Genomic DNA, 23,070 nt, shown 5'->3' on the forward strand with positions numbered 1-23,070 from the left:
TCTCTCAGACCAGCGCTGCAGGGTCTCACAGGGTCTCTCAGGGTCTCTCAGACCAGCGCTGCAGGGTCTCTCAGACCAGCACTGCAGGGTCTCTCAGACCAGCGCTGCAGGGTCTCACAGGGTCTCTCAGACCAGCGCTGCAGGGTCTCACAGGGTCTCTCAGGGTCTCTCAGACCAGCGCTGCAGTGTCTCACAGGGTCTCTCAGACCAGCGCTGCAGGGTCTCTCAGGGTCTCTCAGACCAGCGCTGCAGGTCTCACAGGGTCTCTCGGGCCAGCGCTGCAGGGTCTCTCAGACCAGCACTGCAGGGTCTCTCAGACCAGCGCTGCAGGGTCTCTCAGGGTCTCTCAGACCAACGCTGCAGGGTCTCACAGACCAGCGCTGCAGGTCTCACAGGGTCTCTCAGGGTCTCTCAGGCCAGCGCTGCAGGGTCTCTCAGGGTCTCACAGACCAGCGCTGCAGGGTCTCACAGGGTCTCTCAGACCAGCGCTGCAGGGTCTCACAGGGTCTCTCAGACCAGCGCTGCAGGGTCTCACAGGGTCTCTCAGGGTCTCTCAGACCAGCGCTGCAGGGTCTCACAGGGTCTCTCAGGGTCTCACAGACCAGCGCTGCAGGTCTCACTGGGTCTCTCAGGGTCTCTCAGACCAGCGCTGCAGGGTCTCTCAGGGTCTCTCAGGCCAGCGCTGCAGGGTCTCTCAGACCAGCACTGCAGGGTCTCTCAGGGTCTCTCAGACCAGCGCTGCAAGGTCTCACAGGGTCTCTCAGACCAGCGCTGCAGGGTCTCACAGGGTCTCTCAGGGTCTCTCAGACCAGCGCTGCAGGGTCTCACAGGGTCTCTCAGGGTCTCTCAGACCAGCGCTGCAGGGTCTCACAGGGTCTCTCAGGGTCTCACAGACCAGCGCTGCAGGTCTCACAGGGTCTCTCAGGGTCTCTCAGACCAGCGCTGCAGGGTCTCTCAGGGTCTCACAGACCAGCGCTGCAGGTCTCACAGGGTCTCTCAGGGTCTCTCAGACCAGCGCTGCAGGGTCTCTCAGGGTCTCACAGACCAGCGCTGCAGGTCTCACAGGGTCTCTCAGGGTCTCTCAGGCCAGCGCTGCAGGGTCTCTCAGGGTCTCACAGACCAGCGCTGCAGGGTCTCTCAGGGTCTCTCAGACCAGCGCTGCAGGGTCTCACAGGGTCTCACAGACCAGCGCTGCAGGGTCTCTCAGACCAGCACCGCAGGGTGCTGCAGGGTCTCACAGGGTCTCACAGACCAGCGCTGCAGGTCTCACAGGGTCTCTCAGGCCAGCGCTGCAGGGTCTCTCAGGGTCTCACAGACCAGCGCTGCAGGGTCTCACAGGGTCTCTCAGACCAGCGCTGCAGGGTCTCACAGGGTCTCTCAGACCAGCGCTGCAGGGTCTCTCAGGGTCTCTCAGACCAGCGCTGCAGGGTCTCACAGGGTCTCTCAGACCAGCGCTGCAGGGTCTCACAGGGTCTCTCAGACCAGCGCTGCAGGGTCTCACAGGGTCTCTCAGACCAGCGCGGCAGGTCTCACAGGGTCTCTCAGGCCAGCGCTGCAGGGTCTCTCAGACCAGCGCTGCAGGGTCTCACAGGGTCTCTCAGACCAGCGCTGCAGGGTCTCACAGGGTCTCTCAGGGTCTCACAGACCAGCGCTGCAGGTCTCACAAGGTCTCTCAGGGTCTCTCAGACCAGCGCTGCAGGGTCTCACAGGGTCTCTCAGACCAGCGCTGCAGGGTCTCACAGGGTCTCTCAGACCAGCGCTGCAGGGTCTCTCAGGGTCTCTCAGACCAGCGCTGCAGGGTCTCACAGGGTCTCTCAGACCAGCGCTGCAGGGTCTCACAGGGTCTCTCAGACCAGCGCGGCAGGTCTCACAGGGTCTCTCAGGCCAGCGCTGCAGGGTCTCTCAGACCAGCGCTGCAGGGTCTCACAGGGTCTCTCAGACCAGCGCTGCAGGGTCTCACAGGGTCTCTCAGGGTCTCACAGACCAGCGCTGCAGGTCTCACAAGGTCTCTCAGGGTCTCTCAGACCAGCGCTGCAGGGTCTCTCAGGGTCTCACAGACCAGCGCTGCAGGTCCCTCAGGGTCTCTCAGGCCAGCGCTGCAGGGTCTCTCAGACCAGCACTGCAGGGTCTCTCAGGGTCTCTCAGACCAGCGCTGCAGGGTCTCTCAGGGTCTCTCAGACCAACGCTGCAGGGTCTCTCAGGGTCTCTCAGGCCAGCGCTGCAGGGTCTCTCAGACCAGCACTGCAGGGTCTCTCAGGGTCTCTCAGACCAGCGCTGCAGGGTCTCACAGGGTCTCTCAGGGTCTCACAGACCAGCGCTGCAGGTCTCACAGGGTCTCTCAGGGTCTCTCAGACCAGCGCTGCAGGTCTCACAGGGTCTCTCAGGGTCTCTCAGACCAGCGCTGCAGGGTCTCTCAGGGTCTCACAGACCAGCGCTGCAGGTCCCTCAGGGTCTCTCAGGCCAGCGCTGCAGGGTCTCACAGGGTGTCTCAGGGTCTCTCAGACCAGCGCTGCAGGGTCTCACAGGGTGTCTCAGGGTCTCACAGGGTGTCTCAGGGTCTCACAGGGTCTCTCAGGGTCTCACAGGGTGTCTCAGGGTCTCTCAGACCAGCGCTGCAGGGTCTCACAGGGTGTCTCAGGGTCTCTCAGACCAGCGCTGCAGGGTCATGTTTAAGCACAGTGGACCATCCTGCACTGACAGGTCACTAAGAAGGACACTGACACAGATCACGCTGGTGTAAACAGCTTCTCTCACATGAGGTCTAAATGTTTCATGATGTCCTGTGCATGAAAAACATCTTCATCTATACAGAAGCTAAAGTATGTCTTAACTGAGCTTCATCAGTTTGGTCTCCGGATCCAGAGGACTGTGACTCAGGTGTGACTCAGGTGTGATCAGACAGAGTTGTGCTTGTGTGGGCCTTAAAGGAGGAGTACACAAACATCTCATGCTGTTAAAGAAGAAGAATCCTCCTCATGTTCACGAGCTCCTGTGGAAGTATGAGCTCATAGATCCAGTCCTCATAGAGACTATGGGCCTCTTCACACTGCAATGCAAAGTCTGCACAGTGCCAAGCTATAAAAAACTAAACTATGCAAAGTACAGACTGACCAGACAGGTAACAGGTTCAAGAGGTTTTCCTGGTTTACATGAATGTCTTCAACATCGGTGATTGATTATTCATCCCTGATTGAAGATCACCAGGTTGCTTGTGTTTAAGTCTAACGACCAAAAAAGACAGATTAAATTTCTGCAGAAATATATCTTTAGTTTATTAACAGGTGTGTGTGTGTGTGTGAGTGTGTGAGCCTGTGTGTGTGTGTGTGTGTGTGTGTGTGAGCCTGTGTGTGAGTGTGAGTGTGTGAGCCTGTGTGTGTGTGTGTGTGTATGTGTGTGTGAGCCTGTGTGTGTGTGTGTGTGTGTGTGAGTGTGTGAGCCTGTGTGTGAGCCTGTGTGTGTGAGCCTGTGTGTGTGAGCCTGTGTGTGTGTGTGAGTGTGTGAGCCTGTGTGTGTGTGTGAGTGTGTGAGTGTGTGTGTGTGTGTGTGTGTGTGTGAGTGTGTGAGCCTGTGTGTGTGTGTGAGTGTGTGAGTGTGTGAGCCTGTGTGTGTGTGTGAGTGTGTGAGCCTGTGTGTGTGTGAGTGTGTGAGCCTGTGTGTGTGTGTGAGTGTGTGAGCCTGTGTGTGTGTGTGTGTGTGTGAGCCTGTGTGTGTGTGTGTGTGTGAGTGTGTGAGCCTGTGTGTGAGCCTGTGTGTGTGTGTGTGTGTGTGAGCCTGTGTGTGTGTGTGTGTGTGAGTGTGTGAGCCTGTGTGTGAGCCTGTGTGTGTGTGTGTGTGTGAGCCTGTGTGTGTGAGTGTGTGAGTGTGTGTGTGTGTGTAGGAGGATCAGAGAGGACACTTTATATTAACGCAGAGCAGTGTGCTCACTTACCGTACAAACCATCTGAAGAAAAGACGGCACTAAAATAAACTGCTGCGAGACCTCTGTCTCCAACAGACGTGGACGTGGAGACACATGCACGTGAAGACGTGGACGTGGAGACACATGCACGTGAAGACGTGGACGTGGAGACACATGCACGTGAAGACGTGGACGTGGAGACACATGCACGTGAAGACGTGGACGTGGAGACACATGCACGTGAAGACGTGGACGTGGAGACACATGCACGTGAAGACGTGGACGTGGAGACACATGCACGTGAAGACGTGGACGTGGAGACACATGCACGTGAAGACGTGGACGTGGAGACACATGCACGTGAAGACGTGGACGTGGAGACACATGCACGTGAAGACGTGGACGTGGAGACACATGCACGTGAAGACGTGGACGTGGAGACACATGCACGTGAAGACGTGGACGTGGAGACACATGCACGTGGTGGTCGAAAAAAAAGTACTAAAGTTGCCAGACAAATTAAAGAGACTTTCAAATGTTGAAGAAATATAATGGAACTAACTTCTGTTTATGTTGGTTCAATAAGACAAACATGAACTTGTTGTCCACATGTCTTTAGTTATTTGTTGTCCACATGTCTTTAGTTATTTGTTGTCCAAATGTCTTTAGTTATTTGTTGTCCACATGTCTTTAGTTATTTGTTGTCCACATGTCTTTAGTTATTTGTTGTCCACATGTCTTTAGTTATTTGTTGTCCAAATGTCTTTAGTTATTTGTTGTCCAAATGTCTTTAGTTATTTGTTGTCCACATGTCTTTAGTTATTTGTTGTCCACATGTCTTTAGTTATTTGTTGTCCACATGTCTTTAGTTATTTGTTGTCCACATGTCTTTAGTTATTTGTTGTCCACATGTCTTTAGTTATTTGTTGTCCACATGTCTTTAGTTATTTGTTGTCCACATGTCTTTAGTTATTTGTTTATAGTTTTGTTTTTTTATTGCTTGTTCTTAGTGCTCTTTTTATGCACTGCAGGTTTGCACTGGGGTTGGGGGGGGGGGGGGGTGGGGGGGGGATTGCAATTTCATCTGTGCTGTTTGTTTAACATGGAGCATATTTGACAATAAACAACCTTGAATCCTTGAATCCTTGAACCTTGAACCTTGATGAATGAATGAGGCTAAAAACGTATGAAATAAAACACACTTATTCACTCTTTACACCAAGTGCAAAACTGCGAACATTACACCCATTTAATGAATTCTTAGAACAATATTAAACGTGATAAAATAAGATATTACTTACCAGATAAGTGCGCAATGCTAAGTCAGTCAGTGCAGTCCGGATGCATGCTGGGAAAAAAGACACTTCTTCTTCGTTTGGTTCCAAAAGCTCCACAAACTAAGAACAATAATCTCCCTTCTGAGTCTGAAGCTCAAAACTTCCTCAGGAACAGTTTCTCCGGGACCAGAGAGCAAGGACTCTCCTTCAGGTTTAGTGACGTCATACAGATTAAGGCAAATCATTTGAGTACAATTAAGAAACTCATAATAGAAGTTTTTGAGTATTTTTAACTTGAAACTAAAAACCTGTTCTAATATTTTACAGTCTATGATTCTATTAACAAACAAATGAAGATGAAATAACTAGTTTGAATTTCCCAACTTATTTTTTTAACAGGCTTCAAAAGGTTCAGAAATACACGGTGGTGTTTTCCTCTCTGATGGTGAATCCGTGTTTGGACCTGAAGAAGGATGCGCTCTCTGTATGGGAATACACTTCTAACAGTGTTCTCATCAGTTCTGTTTTAGTTTGATATCGGTGCACGTGTTTAAGACAAACAGCTGAGAGGAGAGATTCATAGATGCAGTATTTATTGTAAATTGGATTAGTGAATAAATAAAGAGCCTATCAGTGATGTATGTGGGAGCAGCTTCAGTCCAGTCCGGCACAGTCCGTGTTTGCGCATGTCTGTTTGTGTCCTCCCATAAAACCACCTGACAGACAGAGCGGAGCAGAAAAGGGAGGAACCGCTCAAATACAATGATCTCTGAAGCTGGGAGCGACAGTCTGAAGGCCGAACACTTCCAACCAGAACCGAGCTTCATCGCGGACTCCCCTGCCGCCTCCTCCACCTCCTCCTCCTCCGCCTCCTCCCCAGACTCCGGGCCTCTGAGCCGCAGGGAGCCGCAGAGCAGCAGCGGCAGCATCGTTCCGGAGGAGAGCGGCAGCATCCAGCCGCTTGTGGCCGCCGCCCGCGTCATGACGTCGGGGGAGTTTAACCAGAGCGGTCCGCTGCTCGCGCACAGATCCACGCGCAGCCTCATGTATAAGACTCTGTGCTTCCTGCTGCTCGTCTTCCAGGGCGGGGTCCTGGACTTCTACCTCATCATCTTCACGGACTTGTACTGGTGCTCCTGGATCGCCACGGACCTGGTAGTGGTCTCGGGCTGGGGGATCTTCTTCATGAAGAACGCGCGCAGTAAACGGGAGCGCGCCTGCGGCTTCCACCAGAAGAGCTCCATCTTCGGTTGCAACCTGGGGGAGTTTACCTACGCCTACCTGGCCTGGCTCATCTACGTCATCGCGTGCACGCCGAAGGTGGTGCTGGTCCTGGAGACGTCCATCCTGGAGCTGATCGCGCTGAAGGTCCCGTGTGGGCTGACCGGCTTCAAGGTGATCATGCTGCTGTCCGCGCCTCTCCTCTTCTGTCTCATCAACTCCATCATCGAGGACCTGAACGGAGCCACGCGCCACCACGCCCACAGCTGCTTCCTCAGCACGTGCCTGGACCTGCTGGACTGCTTCACGCTGCTGGAGCTGCAGCTCCGCGGGGAGATCCCCACGGTGTACCTGAAGTACACGGTGCTGTCGGTGTACTTCGTGGCGCTGGCGGTCCCGGTGGTCTGGCTCTACGAGCTCACCGCCTCCGAGCTGCGCTGCCGCTGGCTGTGCGCGCGCTTCCTCACCTGTCTGCTGGTCAACGCCCCCTTGCTGGTGGTGCGCTGCTTCCAGGTGTATGTGTACAAACTTCCGGTATCCGTGTTCATGCTGAAGAACATCTTCTTCCTCACCTGCGGGCTGCTCGAGCTCGTGGAGCAGTGCGTGGCAGTGCGGGGGGTCCGGAAGCACGCTGGTAGCAGCAACACGGCGCAGTTCTCCCACTGCGTGTCCGAAAACGACATGTGTCCGCACGGGTACGTCAACACGCTGGCCGTCACCCAGTCCTAGACCCTGGACCAGTGTGCAAACTGGGAACTATGAAACCTGTGATCTCATCTTCGTGTCAGATTATCTTCCCCACGGAAACACTTCAACAGGTTCACCCTCCAGGGTCCAGTTGATGAGCCCCCCCCCCCCCCCACCACCACCACCACCACCAGGGGCCGACAGTGAGCCCCCCCCCCCCCCTCACTTGTTATCTCTTTAAAGATGAATTGGCTGATTTCTGCTCTGATGAAAACCTTAAAGATGTTGTAAACAGAGTGAAGCAGGAAGTAGATCTCCTCCTTCTAAACGGTGTTTCAGCTGTTTGTGAAAACCAACAGGATCCTGCACAGGTCAGCTTCACCCATCGGACACGAGTCGGAACAGACGGGAGATTTGATTTATAATAAAACAGTTTGAGGCCAACTCTTCATTTCAGCCCCCCCCCCCCCCCCCCCCCAGCCCCCCCCCCTCCCTCTGCGTTTCACGAGCTGCAGATCGATGAGCAGCAGCACCGTGGGCAGCCACAGTCGCCGCTCTGTGGAGGTGTTGAGAGCTGACTCACTTCTCTGAGAAACACACTGACGGATCTGTTCTGGACCTCGAACGCATCACGTGTACCAGCCTTACAACGCCCGTCTTTAGCCCCGCCCACAGGTGCCACAGTCAGACACAATACCTGCACACAGAAGGGACCTTAGTGAGATGGACCTGTGTGTGCATGTGTGCGTGTGTGTGTGTGTGTGTGCACGTGTGTGTGCGTGTGTGTGTGTGCATGTGCGTGTGCGTGCGTGTGTGTGTGTGTGTGCATGTGTGCGTGTGTGCACGCGTGCGTGCGTGTGTGTGTGCGTGTGTGTGTGCATGTGTGCGTGTGTGTGCACGCGTGTGTGCGTGCGTGTGTGTGCGTGTGTGCACGCGTGCGTGCGTGTGTGTGTGCATGTGTGCGTGTGTGTGCACGCGTGTGTGCGTGCGTGTGTGTGTGCGCGTGTGTGTGCGTGTGTGTGTGTGCATGTGTGTGCGTGCGTGTGTGTGTGCGTGCGTGTGTGCACGCGTGCGTGCGTGTGTGTGTGCATGTGTGCGTGTGTGTGCATGCGTGTGTGTGTGCATGTGCGTGTGTGTGTGTGTGTGTGTGTGTGTGCGTGTGTGTGTGTGTGTGTCTGTGTGTGTGTGTGTGTTTCTCCTTCAGTCCTCAAAGATCACTGGACTCTCTTCTGCAGCCGCTTCATGTTTCTCTAAGAACGAAGCTTTGAAGCTGAGGAAGTTCCTTTTCAACACACCTGCTGTCTCAGGTGTTTGTGTCACATTTCAACAGGTGCAAAAGAGCCGTGCTGGAGTGGTACGATGTCGCAGTGTCAACCAATCACAAATCAGCAGCACGCTTCGATGCTAACTGTCAGGTTGGAGACCGACTCTGTCGTCATGACTCTGATCAGATTTAATTTATATCTGTATGTAAGAGCAGCTAACGCCTGATGAACAGGCCAATCAAAAAGGGCTGTAACCGGCCAATGGGAGGGCTTCAGAAGGATAGTTTGTGAGGCCGAGTGCTCTCACCAGACACACGAAGGCCCCGTGTCCACCTCACGTTTTCTCCAAGCTGTAAAGTGTTTTCATGAAGCGTCCTGTCTCCATGACAACAGTCTGTTTACTTTTTACTGCATGTTTTATATTTGAGATCAGACGCGGAGCGAGGAGGAGGTGGACACGACGCCCGGCGGGATCTGCTCCCATGTTACCTGCTCGCTTTGCTCCACACACACTTCCTTTGAAAGATGGCCGGCGTGCTGTGTCTGACAGGCGGTGTTGAAAAGGTGACTTCCTCTGTGGAGGTCGGCGTGTGAGTAACAGTGTGATGGTGGCGTGTCCTCTGTGGAGGTCGGCGTGTGAGTAACAGTGTGATGGTGGCGTGTCCTCTGTGGAGGTCGGCGTGTGAGTAACAGTGTGATGGTGGCGTGTCCTCTGTGGAGGTCGGCGTGTGAGTAACAGTGTGATGGTGGCGTGTCCTCTGTGGAGGTCGGCGTGTGAGTAACAGTGTGATGGTGGCGTGTCCTCTGTGAGTCTGTGCTCATGTTGGTTAGAAACGTGTCTTAACGTGAAGTGTGTCCAATCACAAGTGTCCACATGATTTTAGTGCCTATTTTAACGACGATTACGGCCGAGTCGTGACGTCCAACACAGACTTTGGTTTGGTTCTGAGCGATCAGTGAGTGGAGGTCAAAGGTCAGAGGTGCGTCTTGTTTAGCGTGGCGTGATTGCGTTTAGTAGAAGATGGTCCCTGTTACACTGCAGGAAACAAAAACAGTAAAGTCTGACTTATAAAACAAATATCCGCTGAGCCAGCGTCTACTTCAACATTGACCTTTGACCTCTGACTGCATTGAACACGAACTCTGCAGTGAACACGTTGACCTTTGACCTCTGACTGCATTGAACATGAACTCTGCAGTGAACACGTTGACCTTTGACCTCTGACTGCATTGAACATGAACCCTGCAGTGAACACGTTGACCTTTGACCCCTGTGCAGAGCGTGTAGTCGTGCTTCTTAAATATAAATATATCCATGTTATATTCTGCTGCCAAAGTTGGATTTTATACTCTTTTCTATGATTTCCTGGTGCCAGTAATCTGCGATCCTCAGCGTCTGCATTGTCGCTGTTTAAAGGCTTTCCAACAGTCTTGGTTTGTATTTGCACATGAAGCTTGGTGCACACGTTAACCCTTTGTTTCCTCTTCAATCAAAGATGTATGGCCTTTAACCTGCATGAACAAGCACAGAACATGAACACAGGCAGAGTAAGGACTTTGAAAGGAGCCGAACGCGTCACCAGGAAGTTCCTCCTCCTATCACGGGTTAGCAACATGAACCCTTTCCTGCTGTCTGGACTCTCCTCTTCTCCATGGAAACAACAGCTGTGTGCTTCCCACACAGGACCCCATGCTGTCACTGTTTCTCTGTGCTGATATAATCATGATAGATGTGCTGTCTATGTAACACGGAGCATTCTGTGGTTGAACTTAAATAAATCTGAACAAAGTCAACAGAAACAAGAGATGCTTCTTTCAGCTCAGAATATGTGCACAAAGCTTTTATTGTGAAAGGACATATCATGTTTACATAAACCTGATCATAATGCAGAAATACTTGTGTCTCCATATCGCTCAATATTTCCTTCAACAGGAGAAACGCTCCAAACAGTTCCTGTGTTTGGACTTTAATGATCCAGAAGATTTACGGTGAGACATTGTCCACTCAAACGACATCACAGAGTGAAAGCTTGATCATTTGTCTTCGTCCTCAATTCATAACAGGTGTTATTTCAGGACACTTTACATAAAGCAGGTAAAGGACCTTACTATATTACAAGAGCCTAGCTTAATCCGTCATAGAAGAACAAAGAAATCTTCAGCAGACCCGGATCATGACGGAACATGGTTTAAACAGAGTGTTGCAGAGCTGTTCCACAGGGTTTGGACCCCCCACATCCAGGGGGTCTCTGGAACCTTGCAGGTCGTTAAAAGTCAGCCTGGACTTTTGGCTGAGATGGCCCCGCAACCTTCACATTGTTCACCAAAGACTCTTAGATAGTCCAGAAACAGATCCTTCTGCAGGACTCTCTGACCTCCTGGTGATGATGAAAGGGGGTCTTTGATTGAAAGGGGGTCTTTTACCAGGTAAAGCTTTGATCTGATCCCTTTCCACTTGACTCCAGGATGTTGTACACCTCCACAGCTAAAGAGGGGAGGACTTTAGCTGGAGACAAATGTCCAGTTGGCACACTAAAATGAAAGGTCTGTGGGAGGCCTAGGAGTTCTTGAGGATCAACTTCTAGTCTATTTGGGGGGATTGGATTGGGGCTGGGGATCTGCCAACACTTAAGTAGGGATATAGGGATCCCTATAGGGTAAGTTCTACAGCTATTAAAGTTGAACACTTATTGTACTGGTAGTCTGGATAGTCAGTTTCCTTCAGGTTGTTCATCAAAGTAAACGAGATTGTCCTGAAACAACTCTTCCTGCAGCCTCCTCAGAGCTGCCAGTGGATCTTTAAAGGGGGGTTCTTGCTGAGAGGACATTTTGGAGTTGTAGCCTTGATCTGATCCACTGATCTGACCCTTCCCACCAGACTCCAGAGTCTCCTCGACCTCCACAGGCTCAGAGTGACTGATCTCTGCTAGAGGTAAATATTCACTCTGGATGCTGGCATCAGAGGATTCTTGAGGGTTTGAGTGTGAGGAGTTCTGAAGGTCCGAGCTTCTCTGGTCTGGGTGTGAAGAGATTTGACTCACACGTCCAATGGAATCCCCTTCATCGTCCTCGGTGGGAGTTTGACCCGAAGGTTCAACCTGAAGCAAGGGCCAGTTCTGCCTTGGTGGTGGCGGCATGTTGACAACAGGCTCAGCCCAGTAGATAGAATCTGGAGAGTGGCTCCTGTGATCTGTCAACACTTCGACCAGGTTTGAAGGATACTGGTTGGCTTCAGGGTTCACAAGAGGAGTTAGTTGGATCACTGATGACAGCTGGCACTCTGCGTTCAGTTCAGGTGTGAGGACGTGGACACTGGGACCACTTTCATTGATTTCTACGTCACAGATGCAGGCAGGAGGTCCGTCTTGAATCAGTGGAACACACTCCAGGACTGGAGGAATCTGCAGCTGGTCAATGAGCTGCTTGGACTCAGTCATGACCTCCTCTTCAACACCCATGCACTCCTTCTCAAACCAATCAGGGTTTCCCAGCTGGAAGGCCTGGAAGGTTTCGATGGCGTTCTTTAGAGCACTACCTGAGGGACAGTTGAAGTATTCGTCTCCTCCGATGCCCTCGATGTGTTTGACATGACCAGACGCATACTTTTCTTCGTCCAGGATGCGGAAGTACAGCTCTTCAAAGTGCTTCATCAGCTTGTATTTGACTGCGATGTCAAAAACTGACGGCACGTCGCGTTGGCTGCTGATGTCATCAAAGTAAGCCACCATGTACTTTCCCAGCATTCCTGCCTGGTGCATTTCAGGTAGGAAGAGGTTGAGGAAAGGAGTGAGCATGTCGTCTGTAGGGGACAGATAATCTTCCCTCAGTACCACTCGACCCTGACCGCACATGGCTCTCCATTTCGCCTGGACACCCCGCGAGCACAGCACCAAGATTTTGTCAGAAGGATTTTTGAGCTGCTGTCGTTGCCACTCGAGCCAGCGGAGACGACCGACCATGCCGACCGAGGTGGTATCCAACAGGTCCACGAGTACTTTGGTTCCACACTTAGCCTGGAGGAAGGCGCAGAGCTTCAGCACGATGTCCCTGTAGAGGTGGTGATCCTGGGAGTAGATGACCAATACTTTGGGAGGCTGTTTAAGCAGCTGTAGGTTCTTAGGGCTCACAGGGGCGGGAGCGTCATCAGATTGTCCTGGAAGTGCAGAAGATGATTAATAGTTAATTCACTGTAGAACTTGATGTGTTCTCTCCAATGGAGCTCCACCTGCCTCAGCCATCTATTGCTGTGGTTGGCTTAATGTCTTTACCTCAAAGTTTGCCTTCTGGACTCTCAAAATATAAGCCATGATATTAATCGACATGAACCAACGAGTAAACATACCGTCCACAGCGGTGAGAGTGCGCTCCAGGCCTGGCAACTGTATAGCCCAGAGACGGTTTCAACGTCCTCCACGGTTATCTTAAACTTGTTAGAAGCGACACTAAAGACTTCAGTGGATTCAGTGATGTGTAATAAGATCCAGAGCTTGGTGGACTCGCTGGCTTGTTATGTTAATTTAGCCTGTTGTTGTTATACCATTGTGTAGCTGGACATCTATCAGGCCTGTGTCTCTGTGTGCTGATGTGTAGTGGAATAACTCACCTTTCCAGATTTAATGTCTATTCTAAGTAAGTGTGACTTATAGTCCAGAATACGCTACTTGTTTTTGAAAAACTCCATGCTGACTTGTAGTTTAAGGTCATCTTACTTTTCTATTGATGCCTTCAAACTAAAACTTGATCGACTCCAATGAATGCATCAGACCTTTTGATGTTCCTGGCCAATCACAGCCAGGCTGAATGAAGCCGATGGAGGAAAGTCAGACTTAAAAGAAAAAGAACAGATGGTGCGATGCATCTGTGACTGACCTGGTTTCCTGCAGAGGACAAACACCACAGCGATGGTCACCACACACATAACCACCAGTCCCAATGTGACGAATGTGTACGGAGGGACAGGGGGGATGCTGGTTGTGTTCACTGTGGACATCAGACAGCAGATTTATGATGACTTCTGTTTATACAGAGTAAACCGTCACAGACCCAGTGTTGGATTCTGAGTGACTTAACAGAGCGGACCCACCGGACATCAAACCAGACCTGCATGTTGACCCTCAACCCAAAGACCTCTGACTCTTGGCTGCAACAGCAACCTGGCTTTGGGACTATTTCCCCGGTGATTTAATACCTGACACTTCATTAGCAGGTTTACATGAGCCCACATCCAACAACTTTTCTCTGCAGTAACCCACAAGGATAAATTCTGATTGATCTGTTATAGTTTCCCTCATGTTGGTTAAAAGGTGGACTTTTTTAAACTCTGCTAACGTTTTTTAATGCTCAGTTTGTTTCCACATTTGAGGGAAGAATCTGAACCAGTTAGTCCACGCTCGTCCTCATTTCTATCTCACTGGTGTTGTTCACCTTTACGGCATAAGACTGGTAAGTCTCTCTGCTCCTCAGCCTGGAGAATAATCATTTAAGGAACAGAGATGCTTCGTACCATGACAAATATTCAGCGCTCTCTTTTGACGAGCACAATCCTGAACACAGGACGGGAACAGAGGTTTGATCTGCAGGAAGAGAATTGTGTTAGCGCTCAGGTTTAATGTGATCATACATGTCAGAGAGTTCGAACATCAGGCAGTGTTGCATTTACCTCTGTATCAAACAAGCAGCAGGACATCGGCCATTTATCAAGGCTGAATGTCACATTCAGGGACGTCTGGTTGTTCTGAAGAACAGAAATATTTAGTCCCAACATTTCAGCACAAATACAGTCATGTGTTAGTGTCTGACTTTAAACCTGGTACATCTGAACACCTTCATGTTTGATGTGATACTGTGTCATCAATACTTTCTGTGTTTTATTGGTGTTTATATACAAGTACAGAAGTGACAAAATTTGGATGAGATGATGACCACATGTTCTAACGCCTCTGGCCCAAACTCCTCCCCCTCTTTCTGGTCTCTTTGATTCTGAATGGTACCATTATTTACTAAATGAACAGCTCAAGCTCCTCCCTCTTATCCAAATAAGGTCACTTACACCAAGACAAAATGTTCTCACTGAATGTCCAACTTTACAGCTGCAGTTCCTCCAGTGTCCACTAGAGTCTGTCTCCTGCAGTGAGTCAGTCTCCATAGAGCTCTATGTTAAAATGTCCAACTTTACAGCTGCAGTTCCTCCAGTGTCCACTAGAGTCTGTCTCCTGCAGTGAGTCAGTCTCCATAGAGCTCTATGTTAAAATGTCCAACTATACAGCTGCAGTTCCTCCAGTGTCCACTAGAGTCTGTCTCTTGCAGTGAGTCAGTCTCCATAGAGCTCTATGTTAAAATGTCCAACTATACAGCTGCAGTTCCTCCAGTGTCCACTAGAGTCTGTCTCTTGCAGTGAGTCAGTCTCCATAGAGCTCTATGTTAAAATGTCCAACTATACAGCTGCAGTTCCTCCAGTGTCCACTAGAGTCTGTCTCTTGCACTGAGTCAGTCTCCATAGAGCTCTATGTTAAAATGTCCAACTATACAGCTGCAGTTCCTCCAGTGTCCACTAGAGTCTGTCTCTTGCACTGAGTCAGTCTCCATAGAGCTCTATGTTAAAATGTCCAACTATACAGCTGCAGTTCCTCCAGTGTCCACTAGAGTCTGTCTCTTGCAGTGAGTCAGTCTCCATAGAGCTCTATGTTAAAGTGTCCAGGTGACTTAAAGATGACTACACATCTTATACAAAATCTCTTTTCCTCATCAGATACTTTGACCTTAAAAGAATAGTTCTGCTTTCTGTGAGAAAATGGTGTTCAGTTAACACTGACAACATTGGCTACATAACAAGAATAAAATCAACATTTGAGTCCAATGAAATGCTTGTTGAAGCGTGTAGATGTGACGTGGGCCCTGTAAATATAATGATGCACCATTTAAAGAAACTGCACATGAAGGCAGCACAGACTGCTGAGCTGGACTGAAGAACCAAAGTGGGCTAAAAAAGTAGGCTAAGGTACAACACTCTGTTAATGATCAGCCACAGTTCTGGGTCGCTGGGATGGAACACACTCTCACCCTGTATGCTCGCTCTACATGTTGGGAGGTGGAGCAGCGCACCATCACGATGTACTCGTCACAGAGCGAGTCGGGACTGAAGCTGACGGTCAGAGCTGATCGTCGTTTGTCTGCAGACACACTGATGTTGGCCTGCCACACACTCCCTGCAGCACACACACACACACACACACACACACAGCATGTCACACACCGTTTATAACAGCCACTCAGTCTGACAGAGGAGGAATCACTCACCTCGCTCTGTGCAGAACTGGGTCATCTTCATCCTGGGATCTTCACATCCTGGAGACAGAACAGAGGACTCAGAGTGTTTGAACGTCTTACTTCCTGTTTGGCTTTATTTTCTGTCAGTGATTCAGCACTAAACCATCTGATCTATTTCTTGAACACATAACTCAGATAAACAGTTTTATCTTTGGATCTGTGGTTCTAAACATGAGGAACTGCTGAAGATTAATGAGTGAGACAAACAGTGCAGGGACTTTTTCATCGTTCCAGGAATCCCTCCCTTTATTTATTAGGTGACACAGAGCCTACTCTGAAACAGGAGCTAAACAGGTTCCTCTAAACGGGGTTCTCGGGTGTGATGTGAAGAAAATAAGCAGGAGGGTTCTAAAGGTTCCAGAACCCCGTTTAGAGGAACCTTTTCAGTTAGTTCACAGCAAGTCAGACAGAGCGCATTGTTTTCCCATGATGCACCTGTTTGATGAAACAGATGACTCCCATACGTCCTGACCTCATCCCTCTGAGGATCATTGTGATAATACACACCGACCTTTCAGGAGTCAAAAACATGTTACTGAACTCACCAGGAACAGAGACGTCTTCGCTGACGTCGTAGTGACTGTGTCTCAACTCGGGTTTAGGGACGTTAAAGACGGAGACTCTGTACCTCTCACCGGGATCCAACTCCAACATGTCTGCAAAGAATGTCCACTGAGACAAAACATCACACACCTGTCAGAGACACACACCTGTCAGAGACACACACCTGAGACATCACACACCTGTCAGAGACACACACCTGTCAGAGACACACACGAGACATCACACACCTGAGACATCACACACCTGTCAGAGACATCACACACCTGTCAGAGACACACACATGAGACATCACACACCTGTCAGAGACACACACCTGAGACATCACACACCTGTCAGAGACACACACCTGAGACATCACACACCTGTCAGAGACATCACACACCTGTCAGAGACACACACCTGAGACATCACACACCTGTCAGAGACATCACACACCTGTCAGAGACACACACCTGAGACATCACACACCTGTCAGAGACATCACACACCTGTCAGAGACATCACACACCTGTCTGAGACATCACACACCTGTCAGAGACACACACACCTGTCAGAGACATCACACACCTGTCAGAGACATCACACACCTGTCAGAGACATCACACACCTGTCAGAGACACACACCTGAGACATCACACACCTGTCAGAGACATCACACACCTGTCAGAGACACACACACCTGTCAGAGACACACACACCTGTCAGAGACATCACACACCTGTCTGAGACATCACACACCTGTCAGAGACACACACACCTGTCAGAGACACACACACCTGTCAGAGACACCATGGACACAGAGGAGCTGCTCTGTGGTAACCAGCAGAAGCGAACAGAATGTTTGGGTTGCTTAGCAACAGTGTAGTTTGAGTGAAGCTGTGGTGTTGGTGGATTGATGATGTTTGTTGTTACTGTTTCTGCTTGTTTGACTGTTGTATTAAAGTGATATCCCATTGGAGGATATCAGGATGATATTCCAGACATATTTGATTCTTCTTGATGACATTCAAGGTGAAATAAAAGACGAACTCACAATCATCCACCAACACATCCACACTCTGTAGATAACATGGACTAATGCTGCTCATGAAATCAAACCAGCAGCACTCATTCAGTTTATGTCACGTCTGTCATGGTCTCACCTTCTCCCCCGACGGACTCCTCATGGGCAGAGTTTCATTTAGAGAGAACCGAACACAGCGGTTCTCGTTCGTTGACAACACCATGACGTGTAACTCTGTGGCGGTCAAGTACCGAATGCTACCTGCACAGGTACACACAGCTCAGGTCACTTTGTCATTATGATTCTGTCATGTAGTGATGATTTACTGTCAGCACACACACTCACCGTCGTCCTTTATCTTCCACTCAGAGAGCAGAACGGGCTGCAGGTGACCCATCTCATCCTGCCTCGTCTCCACGGAAACATTCAGCTCCTCAGGACCGCTCGGGGTGTATTCATTCACAACCAGCCAGCTGCTGTCCATACAGTTAGCTATAAAACACATTACAGAGATATGTCACTGTAAGGGGTTTAACCTAATGTAAACTGTAGAACAGACGAGTTTAAGGATCTCTGTGCATCCGTTAAATACAGTTCACAACATCCGTCACAAATTCCTTCCAGCTTCAGATTCCTCGATACATGGGGTGGAGAATCATATCACCTTTACTCTTTGAACGTCAAGCATCTATTTAGAACAATCTGTCATTACACTGCTGACTGAGACATTACATATCATATACGTTTTCTTCAAGTATGATCGGAGCTCCTCACAATAGATTAGTCTGCTGATATCAGTAACACTTTCATGTTTTTATTTCCTCACAGTTGGACTCCTGTCTCAAACTTTAACATCATGCTGATTTTGGCGCCCCCTGGTGACAAAGTGCTGTTCATGTGTAAATCATGTTCTTCCTAAAGCCTTTCAATGTTTCCAATCAGATCACAAAACAAACAAAAAATCTGGATCAAATACTCACTCTCCTCGATGTCACACTTCAAAACCTGAAACAGAAGTCAGAAGAAGATTACACATCACACATAAACCATACATGTTTACATGTTACTCAGGTAGATTACACATGTTTACATGTTACTCAGGTAGATTACACATGTTTACATGTTACTCAGGTAGATTACACATGTTTACATGTTACTCAGGTAGATTACACATGTTTACATGTTACTCAGGTAGATTACATGTTTACATGTTACTCTGGTAGATTACACATGTTTACATGTTACTCAGGTAGATTACATGTTTACATGTTACTCAGGTAGATTACACATGTTTACATGTTACTCAGGTAGATTACATGTTTACATGTTACTCAGGTAGATTACACATGTTTACATGTTACTCAGGTAGATTACATGTTTACATGTTACTCAGGTAGATTACACATGTTTACATGTTACTCAGGTAGATTACACATGTTTACATGTTACTCAGGTAGATTACACATGTTTACATGTTACTCAGGTAGATTACATGTTTACATGTTACTCAGGTAGATTACACATGTTTACATGTTACTCAGGTAGATTACACATGTTTACATGTTACTCAGGTAGATTACACATGTTTACATGTTACTCAGGTAGATTACATGTTTACATGTTACTCAGGTAGATTACATGTTCACATGTTACTCTGGTAGATTACACATGTTTACATGTTACTCAGGTAGATTACACATGTTTACATGTTACTCAGATAGATTACACATGTTTACATGTTACTCAGGTAGATTACACATGTTTACATGTTACTCAGGTAGATTACACATGTTTACATGTTACAGGTAGATTACACACGTTTACATGTTACTCTGGTAAATTACATGTTTACATGTTACTCAGGTAGATTACACATGTTTACATGTTACTCAGGTAGATTACATGTTTACATGTTACTCTGGTAGATTACACATGTTTACATGTTTCTCAGGTAGATTACATGTTTACATGTTACTCAGATAGATTACACATGTTTACATGTTACTCTGGTAGATTACACATGTTTACATGTTACTCTGGTAGATTACACATGTTTACATGTTACTCAGGTAGATTACATGTTTACATGTTACTCAGGTAGATTACACATGTTTACATGTTACTCTGGTAGATTACACATGTTTACATGTTACTCTGGTAAATTACATGTTTACATGTTACTCTGGTAGATTACACATGTTTACATGTTACTCAGGTAGATTACATGTTTACATGTTACTCTGGTAAATTACACATGTTTACATGTTACTCAGGTAGATTACACATGTTTACATGTTACTCAGATAGATTACACATGTTTACATGTTACTCTGGTAGATTACACATGTTTACATGTTACTCAGGTAGATTACATGTTTACATGTTACTCAGGTAGATTACACATGTTTACATGTTACTCTGGTAGATTACACGTTTACATGTTACTCAGGTAGATTACACATGTTTACATGTTACTCTGGTAGATTACACATGTTTACATGTTACTCTGGTAAATTACATGTTTACATGTTACTCAGGCAGATTACACATGTTTACATGTTACTCTGGTAGATTACACATGTTTACATGTTACTCTGGTAGATTACACGTTTACATGTTACTCAGGTAGATTACACATATTTACATGTTACTCAGGTAGATTACACATGTTTACATGTTACTCAGGTAGATTACACATGTTTACATGTTACTCTGGTAGATTACACATGTTTACATGTTACTCAGATAGATTACACATGTTTACATGTTACTCAGATAGATTACACATGTTTACATGTTACAGGTAGATTACACATGTTTACATGTTACTCAGGTAGATTACACATGTTTACATGTTACTCAGGTAGATTACACATGTTTACATGTTACTCAGGTAGATTACACATGTTTACATGTTACTCAGGTAGATTACACATGTTTACATGTTACTCAGGTAGACTACACATGTTTACATGTTACTCAGGTAGACTACACATGTTTACATGTTACTCAGGTAGATTACACATGTTTACATGTTACTCAGGTAGATTACACATATTTACATGTTACTCAGGTAGATTGCATGTTTACATGTTACTCAGGTAAATTACACATGTTTACATGTTACTCTGGTAGATTACACATGTTTACATGTTACTCTGGTAGATAATACCACATGAACAGAAACAGAAAAATAATTTAAGAAAATACTTTAAGTAAATATTCAGCTTGGCTCCTCAGACTGCTTCAAACAGAATATTCTGAAAGATTTCAGATTTTCTTTTTTCAGAGGAACAGAATGAGCTGTCGGTCGTGAATCTAGGTGACACTTCATAGTTTACCTGTCGGGAGCAGGTGAGGGGCCGCCGGGATGAGACCCTGAGAGTGACGGACACAGACGCAAACAGACACACACAAAGTGTCCGTAGAAGAATCATTGTCAACAAAGTTTCATGAGCTCACACTCCATCACAGAAAAACTTCAAACTGCAGCTGAAACTAACAAGAACTTCCTGCTTCATATGTAAATGAAGCAGATCCCGTTTACCGTAACTCACGTCATGATGCGTTCACTGTGCCTTGGAATACAGAGTATCACGGACAGATAAGGCAGATGTATACAACAAACATTCAGATACAGAGGGAATGTTCAGTGATTTACTCAAGAATATAACAACTATAGAGTCTTTTATGGACTATAATTTCACACAAAGCTTCCTCTGATGTCAGGTGCGTTCAGGGACCTCACCTTAGCGATGTCTGAGAGTTAGGAGTGCCACTTGGCTCTTCCATGGTGACGTAAGGAATATACGCACGTCTTTCTTTAATGTAGATCGTCTCTGGATGAGTATGAAAGGCTTGACTTGAGTCAGTTTATTTGTAAAGCCGGAGTAGAACTGATCAGTATATATTTCAGACTGAACTTTAAAAGGAGCGTGACACTTCCTCTGTAACTGTGCTTCCTCCTCAGCTTCAGAAACTCTTCATCCTGTTCGAAGTTTGACACCTGAGGAGCTCAACACACTTCACAACATCTCATCTGAACTTTGAGCGGACCCTGTTGGAGAAAGCGACTCATCGGAGGCTTCGTGGTCTCACAGGAACATGATGGGGGGAGTCCCCGTCTGCAGACACATTTCAGACTTCCATCCTGATCACAGACACGAAATTCAAAGTGTGTGTGTGTGTGTGTGTGTGCGTCATCTTTACACTGAGTCAGTGTTTTTGTTTTTTTTTTAAATTGAACTCCTTCGCCCACACTAAAGGAAACATGCTAAACCTTCACAACAGGAAGCAGAGCAGAATGAGGACAGCCACAGTTTCACTTTGTGACCACCAGGGGGCAGAAGAACACCTCACTGTGTTCTTACAGTCGTACCTACCTGTGACGACCCTGCTGGTCGTGCTGTGAGTAGGCGTGGCCCTGTGTTCAGTCTGAAACACAGACTCCTCTTCCTTTGCCTCACTCACCTCTGCTCCTCTCATGCTGCTGATCCTGCTGTCTTAGACATCTTAGGAATCCCAAGTCAGTTTATACAGCGTCAGCTGGCCAAAGCGCTCTACATGCACACAAACCAATACTTATCTGGACTAAAAATAGTCAGGGACTCAAGTCATCAAAAGGGTAAGAAACAGCTATTCTTATAGACAGAATAGGTCATGGACTCCCATAAGAGAGAGTCAGGGACTCCCTGAGGAAAGAGAGAGAGAGTCAGGGACTCCCTGAGGAAAGAGAGAGAGAGAGAGTCAGGGACTCCCTGAGGAAAGAGAGAGAGAGTCAGGGACTCCCTGAGGACAGAGAGAGAGAGAGAGTCAGGGACTCCTGAGGACAGAGAGAGAGAGAGAGTCAGGGACTCCTGAGGGAAGAGAGAGAGAGAGTCAGGGACTCCTGAGGACAGAGAGAGAGAGAGAGTCAGGGACTCCTGAGGACAGAGAGAGAGAGAGAGTCAGGGACTCCTGAGGGAAGAGAGAGAGAGAGTCAGGGACTCCTGAGGACAGAGAGAGAGAGAGAGTCAGGGACTCCTGAGGGAAGAGAGAGAGAGAGTCAGGGACTCCTGAGGAAAGAGAGAGAGAGTCAGGGACTCCCTGAGGAAAGAGAGAGAGAGTCAGGGACTCCCTGAGGAAAGAGAGAGAGAGAGAGTCAGGGACTCCTGAGGACAGAGAGAGAGAGTCAGGGACTCCCTGAGGACAGAGAGAGAGAGTCAGGGACTCCTGAGGAAAGAGAGAGAGAGAGTCAGGGACTCCTGAGGAAAGAGAGAGAGAGAGTCAGGGACTCCCTGAGGGAAGAGAGAGAGAGAGTCAGGGACTCCTGAGGAAAGAGAGAGAGAGAGTCAGGGACTCCTGAGGAAAGAGAGAGAGTCAGGGACTCCTGAGGACAGAGAGAGAGAGAGAGTCAGGGACTCCCTGAGGGAAGAGAGAGAGAGAGTCAGGGACTCCTGAGGAAAGAGAGAGAGTCAGGGACTCCTGAGGACAGAGAGAGAGAGAGTCAGGGACTCCCTGAGGGAAGAGAGAGAGAGTCAGGGACTCCTGAGGAAAGAGAGAGAGAGAGTCAGGGACTCCCTGAGGAAAGAGAGAGAGAGTCAGGGACTCCCTGAGGAAAGAGAGAGAGAGAGAGTCAGGGACTCCTGAGGACAGAGAGAGAGAGTCAGGGACTCCCTGAGGACAGAGAGAGAGAGTCAGGGACTCCTGAGGAAAGAGAGAGAGAGAGTCAGGGACTCCCTGAGGGAAGAGAGAGAGAGAGTCAGGGACTCCTGAGGAAAGAGAGAGAGAGAGTCAGGGACTCCTGAGGAAAGAGAGAGAGTCAGGGACTCCTGAGGACAGAGAGAGAGA

At 48.3% G+C, this 23,070-nt stretch overlaps 2 protein-coding genes across 2 annotated transcripts; one reads left to right on the top strand and one right to left on the bottom strand.

Annotated features, from left to right (window-relative positions):
- Nucleotides 1–5,747: 5,747 nt before the first annotated feature.
- Nucleotides 5,748–7,858, top strand: tmem121b (transmembrane protein 121B). Its single transcript, XM_079335749.1, has one exon. The coding sequence runs from the start codon at nucleotides 5,938–5,940 to the stop codon at nucleotides 7,123–7,125; it is 1,188 nt and encodes a 395-aa protein (XP_079191875.1). The 5' UTR covers nucleotides 5,748–5,937; the 3' UTR covers nucleotides 7,126–7,858.
- A 2,872-nt stretch (nucleotides 7,859–10,730) lies between these two features.
- Nucleotides 10,731–20,993, bottom strand: il17ra1a (interleukin 17 receptor A1a). Its single transcript, XM_079335486.1, has 11 exons — nucleotides 20,583–20,993; nucleotides 18,222–18,246; nucleotides 17,587–17,733; nucleotides 17,381–17,502; nucleotides 16,220–16,346; nucleotides 15,645–15,692; nucleotides 15,408–15,553; nucleotides 14,008–14,082; nucleotides 13,813–13,921; nucleotides 13,218–13,328; nucleotides 10,731–12,501 (listed from the first exon to the last, which is right to left on the bottom strand). Exons 1-11 carry the CDS (start codon nucleotides 20,676–20,678, stop codon nucleotides 11,060–11,062), a joined length of 2,448 nt encoding a protein of 815 aa, XP_079191612.1. The 5' UTR covers nucleotides 20,679–20,993; the 3' UTR covers nucleotides 10,731–11,059.
- Between the last annotated feature and the right edge of the window lie 2,077 nt (nucleotides 20,994–23,070).

The sequence above is a fragment of the Symphodus melops genome (genome assembly GCF_947650265.1).
Source record: "Symphodus melops genome assembly, chromosome: 22".
NCBI lineage: Eukaryota > Metazoa > Chordata > Actinopteri > Labriformes > Labridae > Symphodus > Symphodus melops.

Excerpts from the sequence above, each read along its gene's own strand:
- tmem121b (XM_079335749.1), top strand. The coding sequence starts at position 5,938 with ATGATCTCTGAAGCTGGGAGCGACAGTCTGAAGGCCGAACACTTCCAA.
- il17ra1a (XM_079335486.1), bottom strand. The coding sequence starts at position 20,678 with ATGATTCTTCTACGGACACTTTGTGTGTGTCTGTTTGCGTCTGTGTCC. Across the intron at positions 17,734-18,221 it reads GAAGTGTGACATCGAGGAGA|CTAACTGTATGGACAGCAGC; the intron begins GTGAGTATTTGA and ends TGTGTTTTATAG. Across the intron at positions 12,502-13,217 it reads TGTCCTCTGCAGGAAACCAG|GACAATCTGATGACGCTCCC; the intron begins GTCAGTCACAGA and ends CTGCACTTCCAG.